The sequence below is a fragment of the Curcuma longa genome, chromosome 11, assembly GCF_044706935.1.
Source record: "Curcuma longa cultivar G26 ecotype Majalengka, Jawa Barat chromosome 11, ITB_CL_G26_1.1, whole genome shotgun sequence".
Taxonomy (NCBI): Eukaryota; Viridiplantae; Streptophyta; class Magnoliopsida; order Zingiberales; family Zingiberaceae; genus Curcuma; species Curcuma longa.
In genome coordinates, this window is record NC_133871.1 from 19,009,475 (window position 1) to 19,024,112 (window position 14,638).

General features: G+C 40.0%; 3 protein-coding genes across 4 annotated transcripts; 2 read left to right on the forward strand and 1 right to left on the reverse strand.

Annotated features, from left to right (window-relative positions):
- The first annotated feature begins 2,347 nt into the window (after nucleotides 1-2,347).
- LOC141836888 (protein HAIKU1-like) lies at nucleotides 2,348-3,156 on the forward strand. The gene has a single exon (XM_074724355.1). It carries the CDS (start codon nucleotides 2,348-2,350, stop codon nucleotides 3,077-3,079), a length of 732 nt encoding a protein of 243 aa, XP_074580456.1. The 3' UTR covers nucleotides 3,080-3,156.
- Nucleotides 3,157-5,832: 2,676 nt separating this feature from the next.
- Nucleotides 5,833-11,187, forward strand: LOC141839393 (uncharacterized). Of its 2 annotated transcripts, none has more exons than XM_074727131.1 (7): nucleotides 5,833-6,214; nucleotides 6,921-6,995; nucleotides 7,071-7,617; nucleotides 9,584-9,969; nucleotides 10,310-10,536; nucleotides 10,605-10,752; nucleotides 10,837-11,187. In XM_074727131.1, the coding sequence occupies exons 1-7, from the start codon at nucleotides 5,909-5,911 to the stop codon at nucleotides 10,969-10,971; spliced, it is 1,824 nt and encodes a 607-aa protein (XP_074583232.1). In that variant the 5' UTR covers nucleotides 5,833-5,908; the 3' UTR covers nucleotides 10,972-11,187. The 2 variants fall into 2 exon arrangements, with proteins under 2 accessions (XP_074583232.1, XP_074583233.1); XM_074727132.1 differs by having other exon boundaries at nucleotides 5,848-6,214; nucleotides 10,840-11,187.
- A 2,076-nt stretch (nucleotides 11,188-13,263) lies between these two features.
- Nucleotides 13,264-14,527, reverse strand: LOC141837281 (B3 domain-containing protein Os04g0386900-like). The gene is made up of 3 exons (XM_074724712.1): nucleotides 14,510-14,527; nucleotides 14,205-14,342; nucleotides 13,264-13,563 (listed from the first exon to the last, which is right to left on the reverse strand). Exons 2-3 carry the CDS (start codon nucleotides 14,295-14,297, stop codon nucleotides 13,264-13,266), a joined length of 393 nt encoding a protein of 130 aa, XP_074580813.1. The 5' UTR covers nucleotides 14,298-14,342; nucleotides 14,510-14,527.
- Nucleotides 14,528-14,638: the final 111 nt, after the last annotated feature.

The window sequence follows — 14,638 nt, forward strand, 5'->3', positions numbered from 1 at the left end:
TATAAACACTTGTTAAAGATGGGTGACGAACTTGTGAAGGATTAGAGATGATGCACGGGCAATTATCGAAGGTTCATATAGGGTTCTGAAGAACATTAACATTTCAAACAAATTGGTGAAGAACACAGAGCAACTGTTTATTCGATGCTGAAGTATTTTAATCAGAATTTCATATAGCAACTCTGTTCTATAAGCCTCTGCATGGTTCTGGGCACTTGTTAATGTGAATTCAATATTCCTTTTGTTGACAAAGCAGGATTATATTGAGGCTTCTTATCAAGGACGCAAAACCTCTGCTCCTTAGTGGGTTGTCTTCTCGAACTGCTCTCCAACAGTGGCTCTGTCATTAAGGTTGCAGTTGTTGAGGATTAAGGACCATTTTTATTGGAAGGTTGAGCTGGTTCATCATCAAGAGTCTGGAAGTGCAATCTGAAGAAAGGGATTGCATTACAGCGGGAACGCAGAAACTTTGAAGATTGAGAGTGGGAAGAACATAGAGCAACAGCAGCAACGCGCATGGTCTGCCAACTACACTCTCCGTCGATATATCTCTATAAATTCCGACCAAATTTCCCAGCTTCCTTCCGTCTTCGCATCGCAAATGGCCACCACTTCTAGATTTGTAATTTGCGAAAGAATAATTCGCTCTGTGTACACCACGCAGCTGCGTGTAATTCAGCATCTTCTTGCTTTTACTCAGCATCGCTTCATTTCTGCCTCTACATTTCCGGTTCCATATGGCACTGACCACCGCGTTGGCTATGGCGGTGGAGGCGGCTGCGGTTCCGGTGCTGGTTATGGCTCCGGCGCCGCAGGGGGAAAGGCGCTGGCATCGGAAGCCGCGGCGGTGCTGGTTATGGACCAGGCGGTGAGCATGGAGGCGGTTTTGGTGGTGGAGGCGGAGGCGGAGGCGGATTTGGAGCTGGGTATGGAGGAGCCACCTGGGGAGAGTATGGTGATTTGGGAGTCCATGGAGGTGGGTTACTGGAGGAGGGAGCGGCGGTGGCGTAGGCTATGGAGCCGGGGGTGAGCATGGGGCTGGTGGTGGACGGTGGTGGAGGCGGAGCGGCGGCGGCTCTGGTTACGGTGCCAGTGGTTATGGTGGGGGAACTGGTAGTGGCTCGGGCGGGGGTGTCGGCAGTGCAATTGGAGAAGGTGGAGAACACGGTGCAGGATATGGAAGTGGCGCTGGGAGTGGGACTGGTGATGGATACGGTGCTGCAGGAGGGCAAGGAAGTGGAGCGGGTGGAGGCGGCGGCGGCGGCGGCGGCGGCCATGGCAGTGGTGGTGGGAGTGCAACCGGAGAAGGCGGAGGGCACGGTGCAGGATACGGTAGCGGCGCCGGGAGTGGGGCTGGCGGGCGGCGGATACGGAAACGGAGGAGCGGGTGGTGGAGGAGGAGGCGGCCATGGCGGTGGCAGCGGGAGTGGAATCGGAGAAGGCGGAGAGCACGGTGCAGGCGCAGGTAGAGGTTGCCGATACGGTGCCGGCCGGGGGAGCGCACGGAGGTGCGGCAGGTGGAGGCGGCGCCGGCAGTGGTGGTGGCCCCCGGAGTGCAATCGGTGAAGGCGGAGAGCACGGCGCAGCGGCCCCGGGAGTGGCGCAGCTGGCAGCGGATACGGTACCGGGGGAGAGCACGGAGGTGGTGGCTGCGCTGGATACAGTGGCGTGAGTGGTTACGGAGGAGGAGCAACTTATAGAAGCGGTAATGGTGGCGGCTCGGGAGTAGGAGGCGCCTATGGTGGTGCGGTTGGTTATGAAGGCGGCGCAGGCGGCGGCTCGGGAGTCGGAGGATACGGCCGAACCGGTGATTACGGGGGCGGTGCCGGCGTTGGTTCGGGTGCCGTAAACGGCTACGGTGGCGGCTACACCCCTTGAATTGCTTGACGAAGAAAAATTCGCCAAATTAATAAGCAACGTATAAATAATGTAAAATAATTATCGCGTTAATTGAGTTATATCGTATGTGTAATACTATATATATATATATCGTTATCAAATTATCGATATAAAAGTGAACTGAATTATATGAACTCAAAAATATCAAAATATTATAAGTTTTGCTCGTTATCATTTCTATATATTTTTTTGTTCAATAATGGCAAACTAACTATAAAATAATAAGAAGCTTCGGCGGCCGTCCAAATAATTCTTCGGCCGCCGCACAGTGCCCACTTGCCGCAAACAGAGCCGTCAACACAAGCACCGGTCGCCTTGCTTGTGCGACCGCATCTCCTCCGCATTTTCATTATAAAGAGAAGCTGAAAACGGCCCTGCTCCAATTGCACCGCCGCCGCCGCCGCCCCCGCCGCCGCCGCCCCCGCCCCTTCAATTTCTCCAACAATCCATGGATTCATCGCGCAACCAACTGCTGGGAATTAACAAGCACAGCAAGCAAATCCGCAAGCCGTCGCCGCCGCAGCCTCCTCCTCCGCCGCCTCGCCCGCCGCCTGCTCAGATCTACAACATCTGTAAGAACGACTTCCGGGCAGTCGTCCAGCAGCTCACCGGCTCGCCCTCCCGCGACTACCTCCGCCCCCAGCCACCGCCCCGGCCGCGCCCTCCCAGCTCCCGCCTCCTCAAAATCCGCCCGCCTCCGCTCTCCCCCATCGCCCCACCACCTCCTCCTCCTAACTCTAACCCCCGTCCGCCGGCGTGGACCGGCTCCCCCGTCTCCGCCTACATGCGCTACCTTGAGAGCTCTTTCCTTGGCCCCGCCTCCTCCTCTCGCCAGGATCCCCCACCGCCCTTTCCCTCCCCACGATCCCTCGCGCTGCCATCGCCGAGAGGGATGATGAGTCCCAACGCGTTCCTTCCCCCTCCACCGACCTCGCCTCTTCTCTCTCCGAGTGTATACCTGAACCTCTTATCTCCGCAGTCGCCGTATCCCCTAATTTCTCCGGGGTTCCAGTACCCTCCGCCGCTGCTCTTCTCTCCGTTGCCGCATCCGGAAACGTTGGGAGCTGGAACATGGCGTGGCCTTCAGGAACCGCCCTCTCCCGGGCTCTTCTTCCCCCAGTCGCCCTCAGGTTTCTTTCCAAGTCGGAGCCCTAGATGGAGGGATAAGGATACGCCGTAGTGGGAGCATGTTCTCCTGCGCGTACGTTCCCTTCTGCCAGGCATTTGGTGGTGCAAAAAATTCAATTTTTTTTTTCATAGAAGAAAATAGCTGTTCTCGTTCTTTTTTTCCGGAGATGCAGCCATGTAAAGGGCCAATTCTTCTGGAGTTGGAGGAAGACGAAGGAATTGCTCTGTTTCTGGATTCTCCAATTAAATGTTTCTTGTAAGTGAATTCATTGATATGCAATTCCACCATTAATGGCCTCACAAATGATTCCTATCTGATTCTGGACGAAATGCAATGCCATTTCTGCTCAGTTACTGTCAGTAAAAAGGTCAATGTAAACCAATCACCATTTGCTCTGCTCATTCAGAGCTGTCTTTTCTTTCAGACAACAAAATGTTTGTTCATTTATCAGTTTCACCGATACTTAATGGGAAATGGTCGTTATGTTATTGGCTATGAATATAACAATGCCAATATTTTATAGTGGTTTGGCAGATTTTTTTGTCTTTTTTTGTCAAAGTAGGTTTTCAAAAAGTTCTTTGCACTGCACTGAAATATCAATGTGGTAGAGTTTGTAAACGTGTAGCATTTGAATTGCTGAGTCCATATCTGCATGAATCCTTTTTCATTCCACATATCCATCCATTTCAATTCGACACTTTTTCTTCAGTTAGGCGCTGCCTGGCCTGCAAGTTTTGCCTAGTGATTTTGGACTCTTCTATAGTTCCGTCCGTGTCAGTCTTTTTCCAGCTCGTTATGTTTCTATCTTGAAGAAAACTTGACGTGCCTTTCATTTTATAGAATATTTTTCAACATATTTTAAAAAAATTGATAGTTGTTGTTTTTATTGAAATCGTGGAAGGGGAGAGCTCTTACTATTTTTAATTAAGCTATTCATGTAACTGCTATAAATTATAATATGACCGCTTCAATATATTAATAAATTATATAATTATAATATTAATTATTATTATATAAATATTTTATTTAATTAATATGAATCAATATTATATTATATAAACACTTCAACATCATTAATACTAATAATACTTTATTATAATAATTATAATTCATAATTCTTATAGCCCCCGAGTATATATATAGACGGTGGACGTATGATATTGCTGGCGTAATGATCAAGAGTCGATTCCAGGAGGTGATGACCTGTGATCAATTTCGCCATGTGTCTAATGTTTGTATACCTGAATGAACCTCTCTCCATATCTATGGGACCAACTCTAGGGAGCCGTTGAGATAATAGATCTATTTTTTTTATAAAGATATTGTCAAAAATTTCAGAGTAGTGAAAAATATGTATTTAAGTTGATAGAGGACAGTCGTATTGTTGCTCCTCATTTATCCTTTTATTCGTCTCTTATTTTTATACTTTTATACCTTTTGTATTAAAAAACCTATGGGTGGGATGCCCCCCTTTGCTATGTCTCTAAACTCTTATGCTATATATATTTTATTTTTATTTAATATTGGTTAACATTAATCAACACATATTGTCATCATATTATAGTAGTTAAAAATCATACTTTCTACAATATAAATAATTTATTTTTAATTAATACTAATTAATATTATATTATAGTAGTTATAAAATCAAAATTATTATAATTATATGATTGTAATAGTTACATAATTATAACAGCTATAATTTTATAATCACTGCAATTGTAAAGATAATTCCTAAAAATAAAACACTGTAAAAGTGGAGTAGAGTATTTTTTTAATAAAAAATAAAAAATATTCCTTTTATTATTCCAATAAAAAATACCCTGTTAATTTTTCTTGCATGGGTATCACAATCATAAACAAAAAATCCCAAACAAATCCCTCATTTGTTTGGGTATCACGATCATAAAAAAAATGATATTCCTTATGCTCGCATGAATTACTTATCATTCCTCCCATAGTACGTTTTTTATTTATCTGTGTATTTAAATTTATCTTTTTTTTTTTATATATCCGTGGGAATAATTCTGAGAGCCGTTGAAGCGGTGGATATATTTTTTTTAAAGTCAATTTTTTTTTATTTGAGAAGAAGGATTACTTGTAGTGCATGATTATTACGACTCACTGTGTTCTTCAAAACTTTAAATCAAGTCAAAGTTGATTATGATTGATTCATAGTTGACTCGTTATATAAACATATCTCTTTTCTCAAACAATTATTCAAAGAGGATCCTCAAAGTCTGTCATCAGATTACTCGCAGCCTTGCTTTCTGATAACCAACGACTATCGCCTCAAATAAAAATAATATATATATTTTTTAAAAAATGAACTTACCGTCTCGTTTTGCATGGGAAAGGCCCATGGGCCTATAAAAATAATAATTTTTAATCGAAATCTAATCGAGTGAGAATAGAAATAATAATGTCTTACCTCTACTATCATATATTAAAGTATGAAAATTAAGAAATTAAAATTTAATGTGAGAGTATATTGATTGATTTTAACAAAGCAATAATTTTTTTAAAAAAAATTACTAGTAATTGTTTACGTATTATTTATATTTAAAATTCAAGTAATTATTATTTTGATATTTACTTAAGTTTTAATTAAAATATAATTTTTTACAAAGGAACAAAAGTTAAGGAAAAAAAACTGACGTTTATAATCCACAAATCAAAGTTTACAAAAGCAGATAAACAGCAGAAATTACTATTAAGCGGGGTGGTTTTGATAATAACAAAACTTTAGATAGTTTAGAAGTTAATGTAACACGGGCGGAGGGAAATTTCCCCAGCCCATATAACTTTATCATCCTCACGGCGACGGGCCCTGAAATCTCAGTATTTCCTCCGCCGCCGCGCAATTCCGGAGCTTCTCCGATGTCTTCTTCCTCTGCCATGACCTTGGTTCCAAGACGGAGTAAGGAAGAGGCATCTGCGAATTCCACCCAAAATCCCGTGGTTCCCCTCCCAGAAGCAACAATCGTCGCCGGATCTGATCAAGAAAAGAGAACCGGAGAGTTCGAAGGCCGATCCCTATCGTTTGAGATCGATGGTTCCAATCCAGATGTTCTCGAAGGCATCGAAGAAGCCATGCGGAGGTTGTGGCAGCTGAGGATTAGTGAGCAAGAATCGAAGCTGTCGGAGGATGAGATAATACATAATAACCAGATGCAAGAGGATGAGGTAATCATCTTTCTCCTCCACGCCTGAATAATTCGGGTTTCAGACTTTCAGGGATGCCAGAGGCCGAGTAATCCTGTTAGATCAAAGTTCAGTGGTCAAACTCATTCTCCCATGTGATAAGATTATTTTAATTTGTATCTTTCTCACTTGGGAACTTTATCTTAATGGATTCTATATCAGCTAAATATGTCAAATTGTGCTTCGCAGCATGAATCATTTTGGTGAATGTTTGAATTGCAAATCATGAATCGTAAGGTTCATGTAAAAAATATAACATAGGTTGGGAAAAAAAATATATCTTACTTCAAATAGATTTTACATCCTGATAATGTAATACCCTATGTAATAGATAATTAGTGAAGTAAGAAGATGATATGATCCTTAACAAGAAATGCAGGTTCATCTTTCACTTTGATGAAAAAAATTACAAAAATATTATCTTGTTTCGTTTTATTTAGAGTTGAAATGTAATGGTCAATAAGATATATCACTGTTGACTAGTGACCGATAGGATAATCATTGTTCATTCCATCCTAAATCCTAATTGTCAACTTTGAGTTTGGTTGGCAATTTACTAGGAAAATAAATGAATTCTATAATATCTGCAAGTTCCATTTTTTTGGTCTTAGTGTATTATCTTGAGATGAGTAAGTGGAATAGATCAAAGTTGGTTTTCTTAATCTTATCTTGGTTTTTTTCTGTGCAGGTGTTGGCTCTGGAAGCAATATATGGGGACAATGTTATTATCATAGATAGAAAAGATGGTTTAAGATGCTTCCAGGTTTGTTTTGCAATTTTTTTTTCATATAGAATTAGGTAACTTTGGGGAGTTGATCATTGGATGCTTGTTATGCAGATCCATGTACTTTATGAACTTCCCAACGACATCAAAGTGTCTATGGAGCTCCATTCTTCTACCACAAAGGTAAACTATGGATCACGAAGTCTAACTGGGAGGACTGAGACCAATGATTCTCCTGAATTTGTGTACACTTACAATGTCCAATATTTGCCGCCTCTGTTGTTGACTTGTTTATTACCTAACTCATATCCTAGCCATCATCCTCCCTACTTCACCATCATGGTAGATTGGTTGGACTCCCAGAAAATTGCAAATCTTTGTCAGAAGATGGATGCCATATGGATGGAGCAACCAGGGCAAGAAATTATGTATCAGTGGGTAGATTGGTTGCAAAACTGTTCTCTTTCGTACCTTGGATTTGATGATGGTGTTGTGCTAGGTCAATGTAATATGCCAGATTCTAAAGATAAACGTGCCATTTCTGGAAATGCCCGACCTGAGTTGATAATTTCTTCTATGATTGGCTATGATAAGAAGAAACGCAATCAATCTTTTCTTAGCAAACTTCATCAATGCGTTATCTGCTTTAATGAGTGTGCAGGTGAGCAGCTTCCTTTTGTCAATGCTTTGTTTTTTCCCTGCTCATGCAATTTGTTCGTTCGTTAGTGATCCCTCTTAAGTCTTCTTTGGCATTTGATGATGTTGGGGTTATGTTTTTATTTAAAACAATAATAACATTACTGTTTCTAGGAATTAAATTTCCTAGTATTTTAGCTGTTTTTATGCACTGTTAGCTACCCAAACATTGGTGGATATGGTCATTTCCTTTTCTCTCATACATTGAGAATCTGAGCTAAATGTACACATTTTCATATAGTTAAATACTAAATGTTTACCTCTGCTTCTCTGTCATGTCTGTGTGAGCATGATATCTTCTGTTTTTGTGACGTAATCATTGATGGTGTAGCCTTGTCTTGATTCATTGCCATCTTATGACTATGTTACAGATGCCAATTTCATCTTATTCTCAACTAAAATATTCTTTCATTTCTGCTGTTGTATTATTCCTTGTAATGATAGTCTCAAGATAGGTAAATGACTTGCATATTGATATGTCAGAAGTCTGCGGATGTCACGTGACTCGCGAGATGTGAAATGATATTGAACTATTATACAATATCGAAAGATAACAAGTTAGTAACCTCAGTCTCAGATCCACAAGCCCTGACCCTGACCTCAAGCGTCGGATCCCGACCTCGGTTTCTACTCAATCTCATGCACTACCCTCATCTCAGCGTCGGGTCTGACCTCGACCTCTACTCGGTCTCGGACGCTGACCTCTATTCGATCTTGGGCGCCGACCTTGACCTTAAGCCTCGGGTCCCGACCTCAGTCTCCACTCGGTCTCGGAAGTTGCCACGTGGCCCGCGAGATCCGCAATGATGTTGAGCTATTAGACAAATCTTGAATGATAGCAAAGTGGTAACCTTGCTATCAGTAAGTTTGCCCCCTTTAGCATGTTGTCATGCTTAGACAACATGAATAGCTGTTATTAAAATTTAGAATAACTAAGTGTTTTGTAGGGAGGTTATGTCCGCCTCACTTTGTGATAGATCATGCAACAATTTTTTTATGTTTAATGATCCCCCTCTCAGTTTTGGAATATTTCTATTCTGATTATGCTTGTTTGGATCAACGAACTGCAATGGTATGGTTTCAAGTTACAGAAATGGGTCTGTTGGTTTCAAGGAAAAAATTACGTACATAAATTTTTACATTGCCTCTTGCATTAGGCATTTCTACATTTTGATACATCTTGAGCATAAATAAAAGTATTACGATTGCTAATAGCTTGGGTAAAAAATTGGAGTATATATAAATAGTTAGAAGAACTCTTCCGTGAAGTAATTTATGGAAAATAATGCTTCACTTAGGCCTTCCTTTAACTAAAATGGTGCCTCCTGTAGGGGTTCTGTTTTGTCAGTAAAGGAGTTCATCTATAACATTGATTGTTTCCTATGTATAGGAAATGGAATCCCATCTATCTCTTCTATGGCACAAAGTTCTTGGAAACTTGATAATGGAGATTTTGTTCCTAGGTTAACTTCCCTAGCATTTCCTATCAAATTGTCACTTAATCCCAGATAGTGACCTGTGAAATGATCAGGTGGGTCTTTGAAGTAATAGGCAACAAGCTTTTCTCCACTGGATCATCAAGCATTTGATTATAATGAGAGTCTGCAGAATGTTCAACTACCCTAAATATTAGCGTACTAAACCTTATATGGTCAACCAAGATACTATAGGACCAGTCCAAACGGGTGTGGTGATGAATTGCACTATTGTTACTCTTTATTTTTCTTGTATTTTCTTTCACCAATTTGTCTTTAATCAAATGCATTGCCACCTATATCTCCATAACTGGTCTGCATGGTTTATGTATATATGATTGATGTTTCTTTGCTATTTTAGCACGTAAAGATTCATTAGCTGAATTTTCTTTTCCACATTCTTTTTTTTTTGCATACGAATTTAGTTTTACAAAATTTTCTATTGCTTAATATTAGGTACAAGTTTTATCAAACTTCCTTGTCAACATTTCTTTTGCTGCAAGTGCATGGAAACTTATTGCAGCATGCATGTGAAGGAGGGTACTGTAACCAAGATGCTGTGTCCTGATGCAAAATGTGGAGGTATTTTTCCTCCAGGTTTGTTGAAACAATTGCTTGGAACTGAAGCCTATGAACGTTGGGAATCATTGATGTTGCAGAAGACATTGGACTCAATGACAGATGTAGTCTATTGTCCTAGATGTGAGACTGCATGCTTGGAAGATGAGGAGCATCATGCTCAGTGTTCAAAATGTTTCTTCAGCTTTTGCTCTCTTTGCAGAGAACGGCGTCATGTTGGAGTGGAGTGCATGACACCAGAAGCAAAGCTACAAATTCTACAGGTACTCTCACATCAGACAATAGTTGCATTGTTGTATCACTTGGTAAATTGGTCGTGATAAATTTCCACTTGCTGATACATGTGTTAAAAATAGCGCAGAAATATTTTGAAGAATATAGCTTTTCATAGTTCATTTATTATTAGCACACTCAATTGCAGTTACTGCTGTGCTGTTTATATGGTGACGCTAAAGACTTTTATTGAACACTCTTATACCAACCTTTTATTTTTTTGTAAATTTATTGGGCTTTGGATATTGTTGAACTTTTGGCAATTTACATTCTTGCATTTATAATGGTTGTGGTCCTTGAAGAAAGTTTCTCTACTTGTGTTGTTTACAGGCACGCCAGAACTCATCCAATCTTACAGGAAGCCAATTACAGAAGGAGCGTGAGATGATAAATGAGATCCTCAGTGTTAGGGAAGCCCTTCGTGATGCTAAACAATGCCCAACTTGCAAGATGGCGATCTCTAAGACCGAAGGATGCAACAAGATGGTGTGCCAGAACTGTGGGCAATATTTCTGCTACCGCTGTAACAAGGCAATTGACGGCTATGACCATTTCAGGTAAGTTGTCATTGTAACCAAGGTTACTTCCATCTATTTTTAATGCTAACAATTACTTAATATCCAAGAGGAGCATGTGAATTGTTTCCGCAAGAGGAGATTGAACGATGGGAGATGCATATGAACGTGAGGCAGGTGGTCGGTCAGATACAAGCTGAACTATTGGTAAATCAACACGGTCATCCGTGTCCAACATGTCGTCAAGCTAATGCAAAGGTGTAATAATAATGTGATTTCTGATTTGGTGAATATCTATTAAAAAATTATCTATCAAATTAATTCTTCTTTTCCTCCCAAAAGCAGGTGGGTAATAACAATCACATGTTCTGCTGGGCTTGCCAAAACCATTTCTGCGCTTTGTGCCGAAAACCTGTGAAGAGAAGTGCTGAGCATTTCGGACCCAAAGGTTGCAAACAACACACTGCAGATCCTTGATGCCAATGCAATTTCATCCTGTCAAATAATTGAAAAAGGGCACTGAGTATACCAGATGAAGGGAATTGTGATGGAAAAAAATGTACAATGTAAATTTAGTGTATCGGAGTGTTTTGTTTATTATTATATTTTAATTGGATCTCAGAATAATAAAAAGATATGGAATCAGTGTGTGGAATTCGTTGATATTTGCATCTTAAACCCTTATGCTTTTATTTCTCATGTTGTATCTTTTATTGTAACTATAGTCTCTAGACATGTCTGGACTTCCATTATTTACCAGTGACTTCCCCCATCTTTAGCAGGTTTTATCATTCTTAAACAGCTTGAAGATCTGCTATTTGAATGTAGAAGAACCAGAAAGTGTTTCGGCCGTCTCACTTTGCAATATGACATAATTTTGCTTTGCTGCTCCATTCAATCTACCAGCCAACCTGTTATAATAGTACTTGATAATTTGTTATAATCAACAAACTGCTAGGGTAGGATTTTCAGTTACAGAAAGGGCTGTCTATTGATTGCAACAAACTTGGGCATTTCTGTATTGTCTCTTGAATTAGGCATCTCTTACTAAAATCTTTGCCGGTGCAATTGAATTGATACGTGCTATAGATACTGTATAATAAGTAGAAGAATTGATGCTAATCGCTTGGGAAAATAAATTTGAATGGGGGCCCTTTGATGAAAAACAATGCTTCAGGCATTTTATGAAAAAGGTATAACTTTGTTAAATTCCTAGACCTACGCCGGCAAGTGGTCCGTCTTCAACAGCAAGTTTGCGACTCACAACGTAATGGAACCACGACGACGACGACGACGACGAAGAAGAAGAAGATTTCATTGGTTCAGCATCGTACATTTTACACTAACAAAGACAAAGCATCGTGCTCTGCTCCCTTTCCTTGATCATCTAAAGGCAAAGCTTCTTTTCAATCCATCTCTCTATCTCTTGGCTTGCAAACTGCATCCTCCTCCTCCTCCTACCGTTTCCTCTTTTCCAAACCTCTCCTCCTTTTATCAGAATCTCCCTTCTTCTCCCAGCCTATCCTATCCCTTCCCCTTCCTTTCTTCCTTTTTTCTCTTCTCTTCTCTTCTTCTGTCTTGTCTCCCTCTATATTTTCTCCCTCTCTTCTTTTCTTCTTCTCCTCTTCTTTTGAGAGTATTATATCTGAATACAATTAATCACCACAGTTTGTTAAATCATGCACTTACTGTTGAAACTTAGATATGATGCATACTAGATGATATGTGATAATCTCTTCCACATCCTTTCTGTGTTAAAAGTGGTCATTGCAGGAGAAACGCCATCCCCACATCCCATCATGGGACAAAACAGTGACACCATTTCTCCTGGTAGCTACCGAGGAAATGCCTGCTGTATCTTCTTGGCAAGGAAAGATTACTCCTCTCACAGACAACCCATATTTCACGTAAGTCTTATCAGAATCCTACTATTCTAATTGCAGACTAGTAAGTCTTTAACACAATCTTCTTTGCTATTTCATTGAATAACACTCTTTGTTCAGTTTTACGATTACTTATGCTGAAGTTTTTCAGAAACTAGTCAAGCTTTTCCTCCTAAGTAATTGCAATTGATAATGAAGATCCTTGAGTAATACCTATCTACTACTTATTATCTTTAGGTCTTCAATTGATGTTTGTATCATTCATGTTTCTCAAGTTTAATTTGTATATATCCAATCCATTGTGTCGTTTCCAATACCAATTAGTTGGCATTTTCTATCTAAATCTGAGGTGCTTCATTGTTGGCTGAAAGATTTCAACTTAAGTTTTGCTGATGAATAAACATATGGCAACTGCATGACTTCCATATACAATAGCATTTGGATCTTGCAAAAAGAACGATCAATCAAGGGCTTTATAAAATTTATATGATTTCTTACTAGTTTTTTGTTGCTTCATATACAAACGCTTGAGTTTTACACATTGCATGTGTGTGTTCATTGATTATTTGAGTCAAAGGCATCTGTTGCCACTAGCCCTTCCAAGCTTAATCACCATTGTCGATGGGGATGGAGACGAAGACGGTGAGGGTGGCAATAGGCCTCTTCTGATCGACTTGATTTTAGTACTTCGTCAAGAAATACATTAAGCTATGCTGACTTGCAGGATGCATATCTTGTTCTCCATGTCTAAGATTGCTTGAATAAGTTCATGGCATGCATCATTATAGAAACTACATTTTAGTGTCCTTAAGTGGAAACAAAAGTAGCATTGGGTTGATAATTGCAGCATGTTTGATACCTCGTGACAGAGAACATGAGCTAAGATTTAATCAACCAAAATAGGATCACTAGAGCTCCGACCATCACCACCTTCACCGCGAAGATCTGGAGCGTCCCCACGCAAAATCTGAACTTTGAAATGCATCTTCTTCTTATCCATCAATTCGAACACGCATCCATCTCCCATGCGCATATGATTATCGACGGCAAAAGCTTTCCATCCACCTCTGAAATATTTGTAGTCTTTGTGACAGCAAAAATGGACCTCCCACATCTTCTCTCCACAAAACAAGATTGCACGAACACTATCACCTGGCATATGATGGGAGAATTGCTTCGGAATGGTCTGTACATTAAAGTCAAAAAATATTATATTAGTTACATTTGAAATGCTTCGTTCATGTGGGCTAGAAAATTTCTTCACATAAGACCTGGACAAGCATGTGCATGCGTTCTAATATCATCATTAAGCAAATGTAAGCATCAATGAAGAGAAAGAACTCATAATGAATTCACATAGAAAAAGGCATGAATGTTGGATTGCTGTGAAAGGCAACACTGAAGTTCAAATACTTGAGAAAAAAATGAAGCACCTTACTTTTAGATAACAGATAACTATCACTCACATTAGATATATTGGACATATACGCTTGGGAAAGTATGACATGCCCAAACAAAATAAATAAACAAAGGTTTACTATGAACATTAATCAAATAAATAGATGTCTTTATAAGATTACTGTTTAACTTCAATAAGCACCTAAGTCAAATCAAAAAAGAATAGCATCTTGAATTAAAAATATTTTCATCATAGGCAAACGTAGTGCTTTGTAGGAGAATTGCTTGAGCATCTATTAACCAATTGCAAGTCCCAATGAAGCAAAAGCTAACTAGTTATCTGAGCAACTACAGTTCAAGTGAATGGGTGTAAGGTGAAGAGTCTTGTTTGATGTATTGCATCAACGATGATAAATATGAAGTTCATACCAGTCTGTAATCACGGACATCAGAGCGCGACATGGTACATGTGAAATATGGATTTCCTGAAAGTGGAACAATTTCTCTTTGCTGGGCAAACATCGACGTTACTACAATGTTTTCTTCAAATTTTCACTTGTTCTAGTCCTGCAACGACCACTTGTTAAGTATTAACATGAAATATATATAATTCATTTTATTTTATTTTTCATATGTGGTCTAATATTCAACAATATGTGTAACTCAATATGCTCTAAGTTTCCTGAATATCAAACTCAGAAAAACTACATGGAAAAACATGAACACTGACTCACCAGGACGACTCAACGAATCTCAATTGATCAGGTTTTGTTCAGGCAAAGTGATGCAACATGAAAACTAGCCGTATTTGATCATGCAAAGCTTCACTGGGCTACAAAAATGTACAAGGAAAACAGAATCAT